This window comes from Budorcas taxicolor, chromosome 23 (assembly GCF_023091745.1).
Source record: "Budorcas taxicolor isolate Tak-1 chromosome 23, Takin1.1, whole genome shotgun sequence".
NCBI lineage: Eukaryota > Metazoa > Chordata > Mammalia > Artiodactyla > Bovidae > Budorcas > Budorcas taxicolor.
Genome location: NC_068932.1, coordinates 17,401,732 through 17,421,401, shown reverse-complemented (window position 1 = coordinate 17,421,401; position 19,670 = coordinate 17,401,732). Strand labels below are relative to the sequence as shown.

The 19,670-nt window shown below is 51.1% G+C and overlaps 1 protein-coding gene across 1 annotated transcript in view; it reads left to right on the top strand.

Moving 5' to 3' along the window:
- The window catches only part of TLL2 (tolloid like 2), a 141,013-nt gene extending 121,543 nt beyond the window's left edge, over positions 1-19,470 (top strand). The window contains exons 14-21 of the mRNA XM_052660936.1: positions 4,655-4,780; positions 5,501-5,661; positions 6,269-6,449; positions 8,100-8,225; positions 10,304-10,431; positions 13,775-13,988; positions 17,085-17,335; positions 19,336-19,470. Of these exons, the coding sequence (XP_052516896.1) occupies positions 4,655-4,780; positions 5,501-5,661; positions 6,269-6,449; positions 8,100-8,225; positions 10,304-10,431; positions 13,775-13,988; positions 17,085-17,335; positions 19,336-19,470 (1,322 nt within the window). The remainder of the gene's footprint in view (positions 1-4,654; positions 4,781-5,500; positions 5,662-6,268; positions 6,450-8,099; positions 8,226-10,303; positions 10,432-13,774; positions 13,989-17,084; positions 17,336-19,335) is intronic.
- Positions 19,471-19,670: the final 200 nt, after the last annotated feature.

Below are 19,670 nucleotides of genomic sequence, written 5' to 3'. Positions count from 1 at the left end.
TGGATTGGGCTCCTTGCTCCCTGCTCTGCCTACCTTGCAGGGTTCCCACGAGGATGAATGAAGCCAGAGAACACAGTGCTGTCCAACAGAAATAGGAGGCGAGTCACAAACGCAAGCCGTGCGCGTAACTTTAAACTTTCTGGCAGCTACCGTACAAAACAGATAGAAGAAGAGGAAGGAAAGAGGCAAAATTAGTTTTAATACCGTGTTTTATTTAACCCAACGTGTCAAAACTACTGTCGTGTTAATATGTGATCAATACACACAGTATTGTTTAAATTTGTTTAATGGTTTTACTCATTTGTTTCTGGCTGCACTGGGTCTTTGTTGCTGAGCACAGGCTCTGATGAGTGAGAGCTGCTCTCTAGTTGCGCTGGACAAGCTCCTCGTTGCAGTGGCTCCTCCGGTTTCGGAGCACAGGCTCTGGGTGCACGGGCTCAGCAGTGGTGGTTACACAGGCTTAGTTGCCCCGTGGCATGTAGAGTCATCCCAGACCAGGGATCAAACCCTTGTCCACTGCATTGGCAGCCAATTCCTAACCACTGGACTGGACCACCGGGTAGGATCCAATATACAAATATTGGGAGAGATTTTATGGCTTTATTCCCCACACTAAGTGGACATCCAGTGTGTCTTACCCTTACAGCAGGTCTGAACTCAGACTAGCTGTGTTTCAAGGGCTCTGCAGGTATGTGGGGTCTAGCACAGGTTAGTAGAGGTCTGGACACAGCCAGCTCCTTTGCCAGCCTTCTTCCTACAAGGCCATCAGTACGATGTCCTGTGAGCACACAGGGGCCAGTGTGTGTGTCAGGAATTCTCCAGTAAAAGAAATTAGAAGAGCAACTACAAAGGCCATGCGGAGGAGTTGGACCAGCCACTGAAGCTCTGGCCTTGGTGCCAGTTGGCAGGAATCTCTGCCCAGGGCCCAGCTGGCACATGGCTCTGTCCAGAGTGCCAGTTGGCCTCTGCATCCCTCCTCTGGTGCCAAATGGCTTTCCCGCTCAAGCCTGCTGGCTGGGCAGCAGGCAGAGCACCTCACGTCCCTGCTTACTTGGGGAGATAGTGAGTGCATTTGTAGGTTGGCAGGGTCAGTTTGGGGATACGTTCCCCACATCAAAGGTAGGAGGATCTCCCACCTTGATCCCCACATCCCCAGGCCCAGTGTTGTGGGCCCACCACAGAGTGTTTGATGTGGTGGGGGGTGACTGGCTTTCTTCAAGGTGCCTTAGAAGCTTAGGGATGTGCCCTGCCTTCCCTTTCCTTAACTCTGAAATAGCTTTGGGATCCTGCCTGAGTCATCTCATTATCTAACCTTCTGTCTACTGGTACCACTTGGAGAAGGCAAAAAAGAGTCAGAATCCCACTCTGCGAAGCTGGTCCCTATTTCAGCCTCTTCTCCCACCACCCTTCCCTAATCCCCCAAATTTTCCTGGGGTACCTAGTCTTGACCACCATAGCCTAGAGCAAGCACGAGCCTGTTGACTTCAAGTAGGTGCTACTTCAGTACAGTGGGAGGTGATGCCGAGTACACCCAGGCCCACCCCTTCAAGGGCAGGGCCCTCGTACACCTCCATGCCACCCACCCGAGTTGGAGGAGGGGCAGAAATGGCCAAACGTCCCGTCACCCTTCTAGTCTTCAGGGGAACTATACTCCCTCCGCTTAAGGACAAACCCAGCCCACCAGCCTCTTGCCCTCCGCATGGCTAAGGATGCCAGGGGACTTATCAGTGGTCCTCCTTTCTTGCCTGTGACATTTGTGTCCATGGCCACAGCATATTCTGGCATAGGTCTCCCCCAACCCTGGCCACCCATCTGGGCCCTTCAACTTGTTCTAGGTTGATGGGCTCTTTCCAGAGTTCCTTTTTTCCCTCCTCCTATGCCCTCCAGCCAGTTTCTTGACTCTGCTCTGCTGCCTTCTTGCCCATCTAGTCTTCCTTCACTGGCCCATCCTTGCTGCCTTTTTCTTCTTTCTGTTCCTATCTCCCTCCCTTCCCCAGGCCCACACTGCTCCACTCGGCCCTGACTCAGGGATGTCTGGTGACCTTATCCTTTTCACTACTCCCATCATTGTGTCTCCACCCACTGAGATTGCGAAAGCAATCCTGCTCTTGTCTAGAGCAATAACTACTGTGTACCTGGAGTCTATATGCTGGGTGATTTACAGGCCTCATTTTCAATTACCGCAACCCTGAAAGCAGATATTATCCTCATGTTAAAGCTGGAGGAAGGCTCAGAGAGGTCAAATCACCCAGTTTATTGAAGGATGATTCACCTGGTGAATCCAACCCGGGTCTGTTTGGCTCATACTAAAGACTGGACTTTTTCTATTTCTCATTATCAATGCTTCTCCTCATTTTATACTTTTTAGCAAATGTCTAGGAAAGTGCTTTGCCTATTATAAAGTAGTAAATAATTGTAGGATTGTTACTACTTTAGCATACTTAGTACTTATATTTGTTTGTGGCTATGGGGCTTCCCTGATAGCTCAGTTAGTAAACAATCTGCCTGCCATGCAGGAGACCCTCGTTGGATTCCTGGGTCGGGAGGATCCACGAGAGGAGGGGTAGGATCCTCCAGCCCATCCTGGAGGAGGGGTAGGCTGCCCGCTCCAGTATTCTTGGGTTTCCCTCGTGGCTCAGCTGGTAAAGAATCCGCCTGCAATGCGGGAGACCTGGGTTTGATCCCTGGGTTGGGAAGATCCCCTGGAGAAGGGAAAGGCTACCCACTCCAGTGTTCTCTCCTGGAGAATTCTGTGGACTGTATAGTCCGTGGGGTTGCAAAGAGTCAAACACAACTGAGCCACTCTCACTTCACAAGGACAACTTCAACCCCTTGCCTACAGGGTGTTCCCTAAACCCAGTCCTCCCTACTAACTTATCTGAGCTTTTGTTGAACCCATCACTCTTAGAGCCACCACCTAAATCTGCCTCCCACTATAGGCAATGATAGCGGGTTTACAAACTGTCCTTTACCCAGTGATGAGCCACCAGGTTGATGAGTGTTTTGTGCATCGTGGATCAGGGAGATTGGATGGAAGTGAGTTTATTTGAGCTGGAAGTTTTGAATGGAAAAAAGGAGAATTGACGGTGGAAAGTTTTGCATTTTCTGCAGGACCACCGTGTTAGAAGTTGCCAGGAGTCAGAGTTTCTAACAATTCAAATTTCAAAGAACAAGAAATACTTTTAAAAACAGTGAGAGTTCTATCTCTGGGTGTTTTCCAGCAGGGTCTGAAAAGCTCTTGACCAGTAATCTTATGAAGTGGATCCGTGCTGAGGTGGCAGGACTCGGAATCTTTTCAAGTTTTTATCAACTTGAAAATGTCCTCATTCCTTTTATTTTATGTAAGATGTGAGGTCTTGTGAGATTTTGTGAACTCCGTCCTTGCTCTGTTCTTACCTTCCCTGGTATTAGGAAACCAACACTTCTACCCACCCCCAACCCTTTCTCTCCTAGAATGAGCTCTTGTTGTTTGAAGATCTCTCCGTGTCTCATCATCCTTTCACTAGACTGCAGCTCTGTTAGGCCGCAATCTGCATGCCTTTTTTTTTTTTTTTTTAATCTGCATGCTCTTTAGGGATAAATGTACCACACATTGATTACAGAAAATAATGGCTTTTTCCTTTTATGTCTGACACTCTTTTTGGAGACATCCAGTGCCTGAGTTTTTTCTTTCCTCAGAGGTGCAGGGCTGACAGTGTGGGGTGATTCTCCAATGAGTTGTGTTCTCTCTCTGCACAGCATCCTGTTTGCTGCTCTTTAATCGCCCCAGACACATCGATGGACCCTTGACAGTGCTGAACCCCATCTAACTCCCCTGCTAACTCAGTCTCACTGCGGCCTCTTCCTGCAGTTTCTCCTGGGAGCATCGGCTCACCTAAGAGCCAGTGTTTTCTGTAAACTTAACGATCACCCAGGACACATCTTCAAATTAGTAATAAAAATTTAACTCATAGCTTCCAGCTCTCTCCCTAGAGAATAATTATATCTTAATCTAGGAGTGTGTCTCTTTGCGTGTGTGTGTGTATGTATGTGTGTATGTGTGCATGCTCACGCCCACATTCGTGTATGGTCAGTTGTGTCTAACTATTTGTGACCCCATGAACTGTAGTCCTCTGTCCATGGAATTCTCCAGGCAAGAATACCGGAGTGGTTTGCCATTTCCTTCTCCAGGGGATCTTCCCAACCCAAGGTTTGAACTCGTGTCTCTTGCATTGGCAGGTGGATTCTTTACCACTGCCCTGCCTTGCTCTTGGTCCTTACCCTTTGCTTAATGTCCTGAGACGTTTCACGTTTATGGAGGGAGCCCCAGTTTTATGGCATTGAAGTCGATCATCTTTGGTATGGAAGCTTTGAGATTTTTTAAGGTCACAAACGAACGCTGCTGATTAAACTCTTCCAAGAGCACAGTTACCCAAGTTATCCAGGCCCGATCATCTCTCAGAGGAGTCCTGTTTCCTGCCAGCAGGGTACTCGCGTGTGCTCTCAAGACTCGCTGCTCTGGCTGCTGCCAGTTTCTGTGGAAGGGGGCTCCTTGGAAGGCGGGCACCAGGAGTTGTTCTTGTTCTTAGAGGGAATCCTGGGATGTGGACCACAATGGGGAACAGCCCCGACAGCTGTTTGATGACTTAACCAGGGTCACCTTCCTCCCCAACAGAGGTGGATGAGTGTTCCTGGCCAGATCACGGCGGGTGTGAGCAGCGCTGCCTGAACACTCTGGGCAGCTACAAGTGCATGTGTGAGCCTGGCTATGAGCTGGCTGCTGACAAGAAGGCCTGTGAAGGTTAGTATTGGGCCTACTGAGCTGGAGTCAGAGGGGATGGGGGACAAGTCTTAGGAGAAGGGGAACAGATGGAGATGGGGCAGCTGGTCGGCTGTGAAGAAACACTTGTGGGGGATGATTCACCTCCTTCCTAGAGGGAAAAACAACTCAATAAGGCCACAAACATGAGATGACTTTACCGGGCTCCACCCCAGCAACTGAGCAAATGGAATCATGGAATTTCATTTTCTTCTGTGACCATGTGAAATTCACATGATTATAAAGATGGAAAATGGAAACAAAGAATCAATGTGAGCACTTCGGTGTGACACAATAAGTAGGGCATTTCATTCATTTCATGCCAACCTGGCTGGCGGTGTTTCCCTGCCCACCTGCGTGACTCTGCCTGTTCATGGAAGCCAGGGACATCACATAGCTTGGTGCAAACATTTCTTGGCCTAAGTCACATGAAGTCCCCAGCTATGCCCATGAGTGAGAGGTAAGCACAAACACCTCGTCTTCTTTTTAAAAAAGCAGTGAAGACTTGTCCTCAACTCCATCCCTCCAAAGCCTCAGTTGAAACAGACCAGAAGAAAGGACGTGAATTAATCAGTTCAGATTGTCTATTTTTTGTTGTTGTTGATGTTATTAAAGAACAGCAGGGCTTATTGCTGCTTGGGGGAAATCGCAGTCACTTGGAACTAAAACCAAATGAATCTTGCTTCTTTTCCTCCCGTGCAGTGGCCTGTGGCGGTTTCATTACCAAGCTGAATGGAACCATCACCAGTCCCGGGTGGCCGAAGGAGTACCCTACGAACAAAAACTGTGTCTGGCAAGTGGTGGCCCCCGCTCAGTACCGGATCTCCCTTCAGTTTGAAGTGTTTGAACTGGAAGGCAATGATGTATGTGTCCAGGCTCTGATTGACTGGGATGCTATTGGGATGTGACCCAGGGCTGGGAACTGGGGAGGGGATCAGTAGGCATGGAGGTGGCCTCCAATGGTCACGGGGTTGTAGCTGGGTGGAATCTGGGGTGTTTGTCAAGGTGATTTCAACTGCACACCCTTGGCGGATCCAAGGAGAAGCAGGACAAGAGAGGAGGAGGCGGGTCTTGGGAGTGGGAGGTGGTCAGGACAGGTACGTCCCCTGGGGTTAGAATCTGGGGCTTAGTGTCCAGATGGAAAGAATGGAGGGGGTGAGATAAATCTGGGGACCAGGGTGGCATAAACAGCCCATTCCCTCCCATGGGCAGTGGTCATGGGATGACTGTATCAGCCAGCCAAGGCCCAGGCAGAGCCCACTGCTGGACAGCAGGTCCAACGTGCCCCCTGTCTGCACCTTGGGCTGGAGGGATCCCAGTGAGAGTCGAGAGGACCCTCCTGCCAGACCCAGTCAAACCCATCTGCTCACCTGGAGGGTGCAGCTCTTAGGAAGGGGGTCCTGCAGGGTGCCGGGATCTGGGGGAGGGAAGTGGGAGTGCCTGACGGCTCCCCACGGTGCTCCCTTGCAGGTGTGTAAGTATGACTTCGTGGAGGTGCGCAGCGGCCTGTCCCCTGATGCCAGACTGCACGGCAAGTTCTGCGGCTCTGAGACGCCCGAGGTCATTACCTCGCAGAGCAACAACATGCGCGTGGAGTTCAAGTCCGACAACACGGTCTCCAAACGCGGCTTCAGGGCGCATTTCTTCTCAGGTGTGCGGGTTTGGGGACAAGACCACAGACTGAGGGAGACAGGGTTTTGCAGGCTCCCAGCCTCAGGGCAGCCACCTACCCGTCTCTGTCCGCGGCCCGGCCCTCACAGTGTCTCTGCCTCGGTCTGGGTTTTATATAGTGGTAGCTATGTTATTATAGGACTGCCGAAACAAATGACCACACACTGGGTGGCTTAAAACAACAGAAATGTTGTCTCACAGCTCTGGGGACCAGCGGTCTGAAATTGAGGTGTGGGAAAGGCTGGACTCCCCCAAAGGACTTGAAGAAGAGCCTGGCTTGTCTCTTTGTGGCCCCTGGTTCCAGTAGTGAAGTGCTGGGTGATCTTCAGTTCTTTATTTGTTAAGGATCCTTGAAGGATTCTTAGCTGTCCTCATGGAATCAGAGTTTAAAACTGAGTGTTTGGTGACCCATTACGGGCAATAGGCAGAGGGTACAGGGTGAAGGGAGACACCTGAGCCCCGAGGTTATCCGTGTCGGGGTGGGGGGTGCTGGGAGTGGAGGCTGACCCTCGGTTAGTAGGGGAGGAAGCTGACTTAGGCAAGGGCTGCACACTGCTGGCTTGAGGCACAGGAAACGCAGTGACGACAGTGGCTAACGCTTGAGTCCATCCATGATAACAAATAGAAACTAACAGTGACATGGGGGCTGGACACTGTTCCAAGTGTTTGTTTCTTATACTAATTCATTTTCTCCTCTCAACAACCCTATGACGTAAGGACATCATGACTGACTCCATTTTACAGGTGAGGTAACTGAGGCACAGAGGTCAAGGACTCCCCAAGGTCACAATAGCTGGAAGCAGAGGAGCAGGGCTGGCACTGGGCTGTCTGGTTCACGGCTCACATGCTTATCTGCGCTGCAGGCAAGAGGAGGCATGGAGTCGTGGAGTAAGAGCCCAGGCCTCCAGATCATACCGGCTGCTTGCTCACTGAGTAACCGTGGGCATGTTAGCGGTCTCAACCTCAGTTTCCCTACCTGTAAAATGGGGACACAGGCACCTCCCTCCTAAGGTTGTCTGATAATTAAGTTAGGTAATATAGAGAGTATGTGCTAAGTTGCTTTAGTTGTGTCCAGCTGTTTGCAATCCTATGGACTGTAGTCCACCAGGCTCCTCTGTCCAAGGGGTTCTCCAGGCAAGAATACTGGAGTGGGTTGCCATGCCCTTCTCCGGGGATCTTTCCTACCCAGGGATCGAACCCACATCTCATGTCTCCTGCACTGGATGCAGATTCTTTACCACTAGCACCACCTCAGAAGCCCAGAGAGTACAGTATAGAGTGATTAGTGTCCACCACCTAGTAAACAATTCATGGTAGCTGCTTTTTTATTGTTGATATTATTACTAATATTAGCCTCTCCTATAGGGAGCTCCTTGGTTTGGTGGGGAGCAGGGGTGGAGACGCATGTGTACATAAAGCGCTTTAGGAGCATGGGGAATTCAGAACACACAGGCCAGGTCATGCCCAAGGAATGCTGCCCCCCCCCCACCCCACCTCAGAGAGGAAGAATCAGCATTGGCGATGATCAGCGAGGCTCCCTGGCAGAGGCTCCTTTTGAGTGGGGTCCTGGGCTGTGAGGAGCCCTCCCATGTTGGTGGTTCCCCTTAGGATAGTCCGTTGATCTCCACAGACAAGGACGAGTGTGCCAAGGACAACGGCGGCTGCCAGCACGAGTGTGTCAACACCTTTGGGAGCTACCTGTGCAGATGCAGGAACGGCTACCGGCTCCATGAGAACGGGCAGGACTGCAAAGAGGGTGAGGCTGGACCGTGGCCAGGGTCAAGGGTAGGGGGTCACCTTGGCTGCCCGAGTATACCCATGCTCAAAAGCCAGGGGCGCTTCTTCCCCGGTTGGCCAAGCCCGGAAATGAGGCTCAGCTTCTGCCTGCCTTCCCTTCTCCCAGCCTCCTGCTCATGAGTGATTTTCCCCAGGGTAGTCACTCCTTCAGGGGGCTTGTAGGGGCCCTCAAGTGCTCTTCTACACTTATTATTGCAAAGAAGTTAAACCCCAGGTTCCAGAATCAGACCCCCAAAGTTTAAATCTTGGCTCCGCCACTTACTAGCTATATGACCTTGGGCGAATGACTTAACCTCTCTGAGCCTCAGTTTCCTCTTCTGTTTAAAAAAGACTAAACATACCTCCTTCTTAAAGTTTTTGTGAGGGTTAAATGAGAGAATGCTTAGCAAGTATTTCATATAGGCTGACACATAGCAAGCACTTGAAATGTCAATAGATATCAGCTATCTCTGTTGTAATCTTATCTACCATGTATGAGTCTAGTAAAATAGAATGGGGAAGACTTTGTTCCCTACTCCATTTGCTCCTGAGAGTCCTTCAGAGCCAGATGACTTTCGATGTCCAGCCGCTCTGTGAAAGGCCTTCCCTGTGTTCCTACTCCACCCTGCAAAGGGTGTTTGAGCATCTAGATAAACACACAAGCCTGCTGGCCTTGGCCCCACCACAAAGCCCTGCACACACAGAAGGGAAGGGAAGAGGTGAAGACTTCACGCCCCATCTGGGACAAGCCCTTCAGACTTAGGGGATTCGGGCTGGCCAGGGCCTCCGTGGAAAATGAGCTAAATAAAGAATTAAAGAATGAGCTCAGACATCTTCCGAAGCCCACCCTCAAGGCCAGCGTTCTGACCTGGACACAGCCAGTCACAGGTTGGGTTGAAAGGTGGGCTGGAAGAACTTGGAAGGAACTGTCATTCTGAAACTTAAAAAAACTAAACAACAACAACAACAACCTTCGTCTAGCTCCTGTGGTGCAGGGGAGGCCAGGAAGATTATAAAGTCAGCTAAGGTTCCATCTGGTGAACGGGATGGGTCCCCATTGGGGGGTGGGTGTCCAGGAGCAGACACCCCATGTCTGAACTGTTGCCCTCTTGGCACCTGTTCTCTTCATGCCAGAGCAGAGGCAGCGAGGAGGTGGAAGCTCCACACAGCTGCCCCCAACTCTGACCTGCCCTCAACTGCCCCCCCTCCAGCCGCCTCAGCCTGAAGCACCACCCCCAGAAACACACCTCCCCACAACCTGCAGCCTAGGAGCAGCAGCGGTACCTCCTCGGGGTCCTCTCCTTCCTAATCAGCAATAGCAAAGGCAGTCCTGGCTCCACCCCTGACCAACAGGTTGCTTGCCTTCTCTCAGCTTATCCTTTCAATTAGAAGGTGGACAGGATTAAATGAGAGGATGCAATCGAAGTGCTTACCGCAGCGCTCAACTCAGAGGGAGACACACTCTAGCTATTGGCCAAAACGCCACTTACTGAGCAAGTCGTGGCACCACTCTTTGCAAATAGCACGGTAACCAGGGCAACATCTGTAGCCTCCAATTGAAACTACTTTGGAAACTAAAAGAAGGCATGGTGATGGAGACCTTTGTTAGCACTCGCTGCGCCTTTCACATGCATTATCTCATTTAATCCATGCACTCACCCCTCTCCAAAGATTGGCACTCCTTTTACAAACAAGGACACCAAGGCTTACAGAAGCTCCCAAAGTCCCCCAGCGTGTATGCAGTGGAACCAGGACTTGAGATGAGGCCCATCTGACCCCAGGGCCTGTGGTCTTAACCAACTGTACCATATTTCCAAGGACAACTGCAAAGCAAATAGCAATAGTTGGAAAGATGACCTGACTCCAGGAAGGCAGCAAAGAAAAACCCATCAGCAGATTTCTGAGCCGGGGAACCCTTGATTCAGGCCAGCCTCTGCCCCCACGTTCAATGACCATGTGACAAGAGCTCAGGGAGGGGACTCTTCCAGAACACCTCTTCTGCTGCCCACCAGTGAGCTACCCCTCTCTCTCACTCTGTCTCTCTCTGCCTGTCCCCAGCCGGCTGTGTACACAAGATCAGCAGCGCAGAGGGGTCCCTGGTGAGCCCCAACTGGCCTGACAAATACCCGAGCCGGAGGGAGTGCACCTGGAACATCTCTTCAACCGCGGGTCACAGGGTGAAACTCGTGAGTTATTTTCAAAGTCTATGAACAACACAGATTTCAGTATCAGACTGACATGGGTCTGGGTCTCTGCTCTGCCTCTTCCCAGCTCCGAAACCTGGTGACGTTAATCAACATTTCCAGGACTCAGTCTTGTGTTCCGGAAAATGGGGCTGCTAGTAAAACCTACCTCAAGTAGCCTTTGTGCAGATTCAAAAAGAGGATGTACCTGAAGCCATCAGCACAGGGTGGTGGGTGAGCAACACTGTGTAAACAGCACCTGTTCATGGTGGTGTCACTCTGAACTGGCACCCTTTACACAGACTTGAAGTGTTGCTTGTGATTCCATTGTTTGCAGTTATAACATTTTACCAAATGATACATTCTCAAGATATAAAAAAAATATAGTCAGTCAGAGGGTTGGAAAGTGAAAACCAAATTCCCAGACCCCCATGCTCACTCTAGAAATTACTTTTCTGAACATTTTTTGGTGAATTCTTCCAGAAATTTCTGTGTTTGTATGCACAGGAAAAAAAAAATATATCCTTTTCTTGCTCACATTTCTCAAAAGTAGTCTATTATTCATATTCCTCTACAACTTATATTTTTCCCATTAACTAAGAGTTGGACATGGCTGAGCAACTAAGCACTTAGCACCTCACTGTTGTTAGCTAATTAACAATAGGAGATTAAGTTATGTATGCTAATTCTCTCTTGCATTAAACATATATATCTTCCAAGCCTTTCTTTGAGCTTCCCTGGTGGCTCAGATGGTAAAGAGTCTGCCTGCAATGCAGGAGACCGGGTTTGATCCTTGGGTTGGGAAGATCCCTTGGAGAAGAGAATGGCAACCCACTCCAGTATTCTCGCCTCGAGAATTCCATGAATAGAGCAGCCTGGTAGGCTACAGTCCATGGGGTTGGCAAGCATCAGACACAGCTGAGCGACTAATACGCTAGTCCTATCCGTGCATATGATTGTGGTAGTCTGTATACTATGCTCGGTTATTGCAAAAGAGAAATGAGTTTTTCCTACAAGTCTTGCTTCTCAGCCACCAGGGACTCCCAGATCCTGGAGTGTAAGACAAACCTTCTTGCTTTCTGGAGAAACTGTATTCCGGCAGACAAACAGTTTTTAAACGGGTCATTCTAACTCTGGAGATTGCTAAACTCTTCAGAATATACATGGATGTCCCCTTGAATTATGCTAAACTCTTCTAATATATATGGATGTCCCCTTGAAACATATGTGGATGTCCCCTTGAATTATGGACCGCTTGGATTAATATATATGAGTGTCCCCTTGAATTATGGACCATATCTCCAGGGAGAAGGAGAGATAACATAGGAGAAGGTGATGATAGACAATCACGTGGTTACTTACGTGGGTGTTTATTGGCAAGAGCAGTGAGGAGGACAGGTGGGTGAATGTGCTCCCAAGTTGGGCGGCAGGTCCTGGTGTCTCCCTGTGCCAGGCCTGGGGCACCGGGGGTAAAGGCAGGCTCCCTGACCAAGGGTGCTCATGTGGGCACCTCCTATGCGTGGCTGTCTCTGTAGCAAGCACTTTCATTTGCTCTCCTGGGTCAGTCAGAAGCCTTGAATCTGGGCGAGGGCGAATTAAAGCGAGGGCATTGGAGAAAGGCTGCCATCTGCTGGAGGATGTTCGTCATGGCAACAGGAATCTCTGAAGCGGCGGGGGAATGGCGGCCCCTGGGGTTGGGAACGCGCAATATGCCCTCTTGGTGCTTCGGTGGAAGGGTCACAAGATTTCAGTAATTGCCCGCAAAGTCTTTTCCTGTTCTCTGCAGTGCTGAAGAACTAAAACAACCGACCACAGTGGCCAGAGTGAGCCCAGACCTCCAGTTTATCTGAGGCTCATACATACGTGCTAGTTCTTAAATATTTCCTTGGGAAGTGGATCGTGGGTATTAATCACGCTCTATCACGTTTTGCTGCCACAGAGTGTGAGCTGAATGCTTACCAGGAAGCTAGTGTCTGACTGCATGGGGACAGCCACAGGGCATCCCATGAACTTTGGGGAGCTCAGTGGCCCGCCATCCACGTCCCATTGCCCTGCCTGCCCTGTTACCACCGGCCTCCCTTTCCTTCTCCTGCCCACATCCCTATGCCCACTCTCTGGCCCCACCTCCCTGTCTGTAAGTGTGAAGAATCTTTCCCATTTCAAGTGTGTTTAACATCCTTACAAAAGCCAGTGGCCCTCTATTTCTCCCTCTCTACCTTCGTCCCTGACCTGTTGCCCCAGCTCCCTTCATGTGAACTGAGACCCCTTCCCAACCCCTCCTGGTAAGGTTCTCTCTCCCTCTCTGTCATTTGGTCCAGGTCTTCATTTAAAGTGTCCCCTCTCACCTTGTCCCATGCCCCTGATAGCCATGGGCAGGCCATCAGCCAATCCTCTGCCCAGAGCCTGAGAAGTCCTACGTGTGGAACTGCAGAGCCCGGCGTACAGCCTGAAGTTATAAGGTTGCCCTGGCCTGCTTTGGGGGACAGACTGGGGGGGACAAGAAGAAGAGAGGCAGTACAGGCTAGTGATGGTTCGAGTGTGGTCTGGAGTCAGGCTGCCTGGGAATCAAGTTCAGCCCCATCCTCTAGCTGTGTGAGCGTGGACAGATCCCTTAACTTCCCTAAGCCTCATTTTCCCCTCTGCACACTGGGGATAATCATAGCCCTTCCCTGACAGCATCATCAGAATTAAGTAACAAAATGCAGGGGTCTGCATGGAAAGAAAACACTCAACTCAGGCCAGCCTCTCTAGTCATGAGCACGTGGAGCAGCGTGCACTTCATAAAGCACCGTTCACGTCATCTGCGCTCAGGGGGCTGCACGGTGCAGTGCAGAAATTGAGGGCAGGGGCTCCTGACCTCCTGGTCCTGGCCCAACTCTGCCAGTGGGTGACCCCTGGGCAAGTTATGCGACAGCTCTGTGCCTCAGTTTCCTCATCTGTAAAGTGGTGGTTATCACGGCAGACACCTCACAAGGGCGTGAGGACTACTGCTCACAAAACACTGAGAACAGTGCCTGGCTCAGAGGAAGCACCTTGGTCTCATGTTAAGCGAGGGAGATGCCGTGAGACCCGACAGAAGCACAGACACCAACACGCGCCGACAGTCTCTGACCCCGGCTGTCTTATCCGCCCAGGGGTCATGGTGGCAGCAGCTCACAGGGTTGCTCTGGAGACCAAAAGAGGCCAGGTGGTGGCCCTTACCACAAGCGTGGCCATCATCGCGATGGGCGCCACGCCCCCCGCACAGCTGGCTGGGCAGACGCATGTCCTTGTGTCCCCAGAGAGGGGGCCTGCACCCACCCCAGCTGAAAGGACCTGGCCTCACTCGCTGCTCTTTCACCCCCAGACGTTTAATGAATTCGAGATTGAGCAGCACCAGGAATGTGCCTACGACCACCTGGAACTGTACGACGGGCCTGACAGCCAGGCCCCCGTCCTCGGCCGTTTCTGCGGCAGCAAGAAGCCGGACCCCGTGGTGGCCTCGGGCAGCAGCCTGTTTCTCCGGTTTTATTCAGACGCCTCGGTGCAGAGGAGAGGATTCCAGGCTGTGCACAGCACAGGTGCGTGGGCTGGGGCCCTGGCCTTCAGCTAATCCCCAAGTGGACCCGAGATAGATGAGTGATGAAGGCAGGGAAAGGACCACCTTTAATTCTGATTATTGTGGGGACAGGAGTTTTGCAATGATGTGTCCCTTTTAAAATGAAACATGAACAGCCATGGGGGAGGGTTGTTTTACTGTTTTGACAACCTATTAAGTGAGCAACCCTTTTTTGGTGCCAAACTTCTTACATCTCTTCCTTTCTTCCTCCTGCCCTCCTTTTAAACTTTTATTTGTAATTTTGCTGTTTTGTGAAGCCCTGGGTCTGGGTGCTAAATGGCGGAAAGAAGTCCTCTGTACCCCTCCAAGAAGCAGTTCCAAAAAAACGAGAAGTGTTTCTGTTTCCCGTTATTTTTCTCACTTGAAATAAACAGCCTTAATCAGCCCTTTGGAGGAAAATGTTTATGCTTATAACTTACATTATTTACCGTGCTAAACAGAAGAAAGTCAGTAAGAACATTGGCTCTGCTCTTTAGCCACTTAAAGGATACAGCCTGGGACTTGTTTTTGTTCAGTCGCTAAGTTGTGTCCGGCTCTTGGCGACTCCTCTTTGCAGCACAACAGGCTTCCCTGTCCTTCACCATCTCTGGGAGCTTGCTCAGACTCACGTCCATGGAGTTGGTGACGCCATCCAACCATCTCATCCTCTGCCACCCCCTTCTCCTGCCCTCATACCACCTGGGACTAGAATCCATGAAGCAACCTTGACTTTCTGATCCTCGCCCTCTGACAAAGCAGCGTCAGTGAGGCTCACTCAGAGCCTGCGATCATGATCATGATCTCTGTGAGGTTTTCTGATCCCTTTAACAGCCCCTCCTCCCAGTTTTCTCCTCGAGCCAGAAAATATGAATCAGATGAGACAAAGTGACAGCCAGCATCTTCGAAGCCTGGCTGACCCTGGCCGCGAACTCCCCACTGTTCACGGCTGCATCACCACTTCCCTGGTGACGTTTAAAAGCCACTGACTAGTGACTTCACCCTCTTGTCCCTGCAGACTGAGTGTGGGTGCTCAGGGTGGGTCAGGGTCCTGCAGGAAACAGGGGCACACTCAGGTGGAGTCATTATTTGAGAAGCTACTGAGGGACTGTTTACAGAGGGGTGGACAGGATGTGGGGACTCCACAGGGGCTGTGCAGCAACCATGGCTAAGATGCAAGGCTGTCACTCCCATCGGTCTCAATGACAGAGGCAGGGGATCCGTTCCTGAAGCCTAGAGACAAAAGCAGGCAAGCAGAGGGCCCCCAAACAGGAGCTGTGACTTGCAGTCAAAGGACACAGCCGGTGGTGACCAGGCAAGGAGGGGCCTGGGACTAGTGCCCTGACCTCTTCTTCCCTGATCTGCTAGTGCTGGCTGTGGCCGGATCAGGGAACCAAGGGGCTCGTCCATGTAGACCCAGAGGTCTGCCTCCAGGGGCCAGGGCAGGTGGGAAGAGGAGAGGAGATCTGGCAGGATGGGTGGGAGGCATCCTACCTGGCGTAGCCCTCATTTCATTGCCAGCCACATCTCAAGAATTTGAAATTTTCCAAAGACAGCTCAGACCTGGAAGAAAATCTAAGCCAGAGCACACTCGGGGCTGAGGGTTGGCAGTCGGACAGGACTGGGGCCAGGCTGGATGTGGAGCTCCAGCTGGGTGAGGGACAGCAGGGGGGCGGGGAAGGGGAGCAGGGGACCTCGGGGCAAGGTGAACGTTACCGCACAGTGTGGAAGCCACGCCATGGGGAGGAGGCATGGAGCACACTGAGAGCTGCAGTGGGGGAATTTACCTGCAAAATTCCGTTGCTCTCTAATGGCCCATCACTCTCAGGTACATATTTTTATCATGGGTTATGTAGGATGGGCTCAGGCCAACCAGAGTTACCATCCTAGTAAAAAAACAGCTAAAGCTACAGAATACAAGTCCAAAGTTTGAGGCATAGCTCACCTGTAACACCCACAGAGGGTTTTTGAAAGCTAGCCTGTGGTCAGGCTCTCACATGCAGGTGCTGCTGCTGCTGCTTAGCCGCAGCCAACTCTTCGGGACCCTATGGGCTGTAGTGCGCCAGGTTCCTCTGTCCATGGTGATCCTCCAGGCAGGAACACTGGAGAAGGTTGCCCTCCTCCACCGTCTGGACCATCAGGGAAGCCCAGCGGTACTGGAGTGGGTAGACTACCCCTTCTCCAGGGGATGGGGATCTTCCAGGAATTGACCCAGGAATTGAACCGGGTCTCCTGCTTTGGGGTCAGGTACTTCACCAGCGAAACTATCAGGGAAGCCCAGATCCAGGTGCAATCCAGATCTATTCTGAGGTTTCAGGTTTGAGCCCTCACCAGCAGTTTTGAACCCACTCCAGTGTTCTTGCCTGGAGAATCCCAGGGACAGCGGAGCCTGGTGGGCTGCCGTCTATGGGATCGCACAGAGTCGGACACGACTGAAGTGATTTAGCAGCAGCAGCAGCACTTTTGATGCGCTTTTGGCGCCCTCTGCTGGCAAAAATAACAGATTACGGTGAGTCTGTCGGCAGGAGTGAGCCCTTTTCAGATGCTTCCAGACAACAAAGTGGTAAAGATCCAACCACATCCTGGCGACCAGTAGGGCAAACCATCCCTTGGCCCCATATATCCATAACTGGAGAGAAGGAAAGGCTTTTATCACGGCATCTCTGGTGTTCCCCGAGGCTCCCTGTAGCCCAATCTGGGAACATCGGTCCTGGGTGTGTATGTAAGGGCTAATTTGGATTCCCCAGCGAACCCTGGAAACTCCTGGATCTCTTTTAGTTCTCTGTAAAATGGGGTTTTTTGGAGGAGGAAATGGCAACCCACTCCAGTATTCTTGCCTGGAAAATTCCATGGACAGAGGAACCTGACAGGCTACAATCCATGGGTTGCAGAGTCGGACTGACTAACAAAATGGGGCGATGAAACTTGCCTGGCCTTTCGCACAGAGCAAACACTAGGCTTTGTAGAGAAAACGGGCCTGTACAGAGGGTGTGAAGAGAGACGGGGTTGCTGGGGGAGCGGTGCGCGGCGCGGAGCGTGTTCTCTCTGCCGAGGGGGCATCGCGCTTCTCTCTCTGCTCCAGAGTGTGGGGGCAGGCTGAAGGCCGAAGTGCAGAGCAAAGAGCTCTATTCCCATGCCCAGTTTGGGGACAACAACTACCCGAGCCAGGCCCGCTGCGACTGGGTGATCGTGGCGGAGGACGGCTACGGCGTGGAGCTGATCTTCCGCACGTTTGAGGTCGAGGAGGAAGCTGACTGCGGCTACGACTACATGGAGGCGTTCGACGGCTACGACAGCACGGCGCCCAGGCTCGGCCGCTTCTGCGGCTCCGGGGTGAGTCCTGGGGATGCTGGGATGGTGGTGGGCGGTCACTGCGAGCACCCAGAGCATGAACTGAGCGGTCAGACACACGCGGGTCACAGCCCTGGCAGCCGGCTGCTTAGGGCACCAGCCAGGAGGCCCGTCCTGCTGGAGCAAAGAGGGAAACCCGGAGGGTAGCTGGAGAGGAGGTTGGGAGGTAACGGGGACCAGGTCAGGAAAGCCTGATGCAGAGGCCAGCTGGGGAAGAGAGTCTTCCTTTTAGGGCTGCCTTTTTGCAGACTGGGCTTCCCTGGTAGCTCAGCTGGTAAAGAATCTGCGTGTCATGCAGGAGACCTCGGTTTGATTCCTGGGTGGGAAGGATCCCCTGGAGAAGAGATAGGTTACCCATTCCAGTATTCTGGTGGCTCAGCTACCCACTCCAGTATTCTGGCCTGGAGAATTTCATGGATTGTATAGTCCATGGGGTCACAAAGAGTCCGACACAACTTTCACTTTTGCAGAGGGTTTGTCCCCCCACACCCCCATTTTTATTTAGCCTTCAGGCCTCTTTTTAAAAAATATATATTTTAATTATCCTCTCGTGTATTCCATATATTCCCAGTTCTCTCTCCCAGTAGAAACCAAATGCTTATACAAATTACAAATCACTTTTAACTATAAACATTAGTTATGTTCAAGGTCATTATGATTGTTTTCATTATCATCTTCTTCCTGGGCCACCTCCTCAGGACAGGGCAGGCCTGTTTTCATCACTGTTTCCCCAGCACCTGCCATAGGGCTGGCACTGAGCTCGCTCTCAGTGAGGGCGTAGACCAGTTCAGGGTCCTGGTCCTCCTCCATCTGCGTCACGCTGCCCACATGGGGCTCCCAGCTCTGTCTTCTCCTTCACCTGCAGAGCTGATAACGCAAGCCTCTTTGCAACTGGCCGAACTTACAGTAAATCATTTTGGAGTCATTAGTGCATGTGGTGAACAGAACCTCAAACTGGTCTTTGTATGGATCTTTGAATAATTTCCCTGCATCTTCTCTCACCCTCCAAAAAAGAAAGGATGACACAGTGTGGCTTAGCTGATGCAGTGCCTTTGAGAGGTAAAGGCTTTCAAACTGTGGGGTCCACACGCAGAGGAGAACTTTGAAGGGTCCTGAGCAGTGAAATATACAGGAAGTCCAGTTTGGTTCCATTAGAATCTGGCAGATGGCAGCCTGGGATCCTGGCTCCCTTTCACCTACCACCTGGTGAAACCTTTCTGTCAAACGTAGCAACTCCATCCCACGTTTTGTCCTTGGACAAGGCAGAGGCCTCAACGATGGTCTTTGTCTTAGATCTCCTGGGAGAACATCACAGCGGTAGCCCTAGTGCTGGGTGATCCATGATATACACTTTATAGTCAGAAGACCTGAGGTTGGGGACTATTGAGCTGTGAACTAGATTTTCAACTAGATTTTCAAGCATAGAATGGAGATAGTGCCTGCCTTATAAAGCAGCTGTAACTTTACATGAGATGAAATCTGAAAATGCTTCAGTCTGTGTGTGTGTTAGTCACTCAGTCATGTCCAACTCTTTGCTACCCATGGACTGTAGCCCACCAGGCTCCTCTGTCGATGGGATTCTCCAGGCAAGAATACAGTAGTGGGTTGCCATTCCCTTCTCCAGGGGATCTTGGAGGGATCAAACCCAGGTCTCCTGCATTGCAGGAGATTCCTTACCATCTGAGCCACCACGGAAGCCCTGGAATTAAGTGCTTAGGTGCACCTAATCAACTGATGCACTTGATATTAATAGATTCTATAAGAGCTGTGCGCTTAGAATTGTCTTTGGAAAAGGAGAGCTGGGGCAGGGGGTGGGGGTGCTCTTGGGAGCAGAATTTGAAAAGCTTTTCTTTGAAAACACAGCTTGTTTTGATGCCCTTCAGCGTCTCTCCTGTGTCTTTGTCTCATCCTCCTTATTTTAATACTCCAACCACAGCCAACTGGCTTAAAGTCCCCCTGGTTTTCCTTTCTCCCCACCTCAGCCATTGGAAGAAATCTACTCTGCAGGGGATTCTCTGATGATTCGATTCCACACTGATGACACCATTAACAAGAAAGGCTTTCATGCCCGGTATACCAGTACCAAGTTCCAGGATGCCCTACACATGAAGAAATAATGTTGTTCTTGAAAAACAGGAACTGAGAATGTTTTTATAACAATAGCACCTTGTGAATCTGCCCTAAAGCAGTGTACAGTATTATTCTCAAACAAAAACTCAAAATCTAGCCTTGGAAGTGTGTGTATCTGATGAATTTGCCCAGAACAAGGAGGGGAGAAGGTATTTCTTTGATTCCGGCCTTGGTGTTACCAATCATG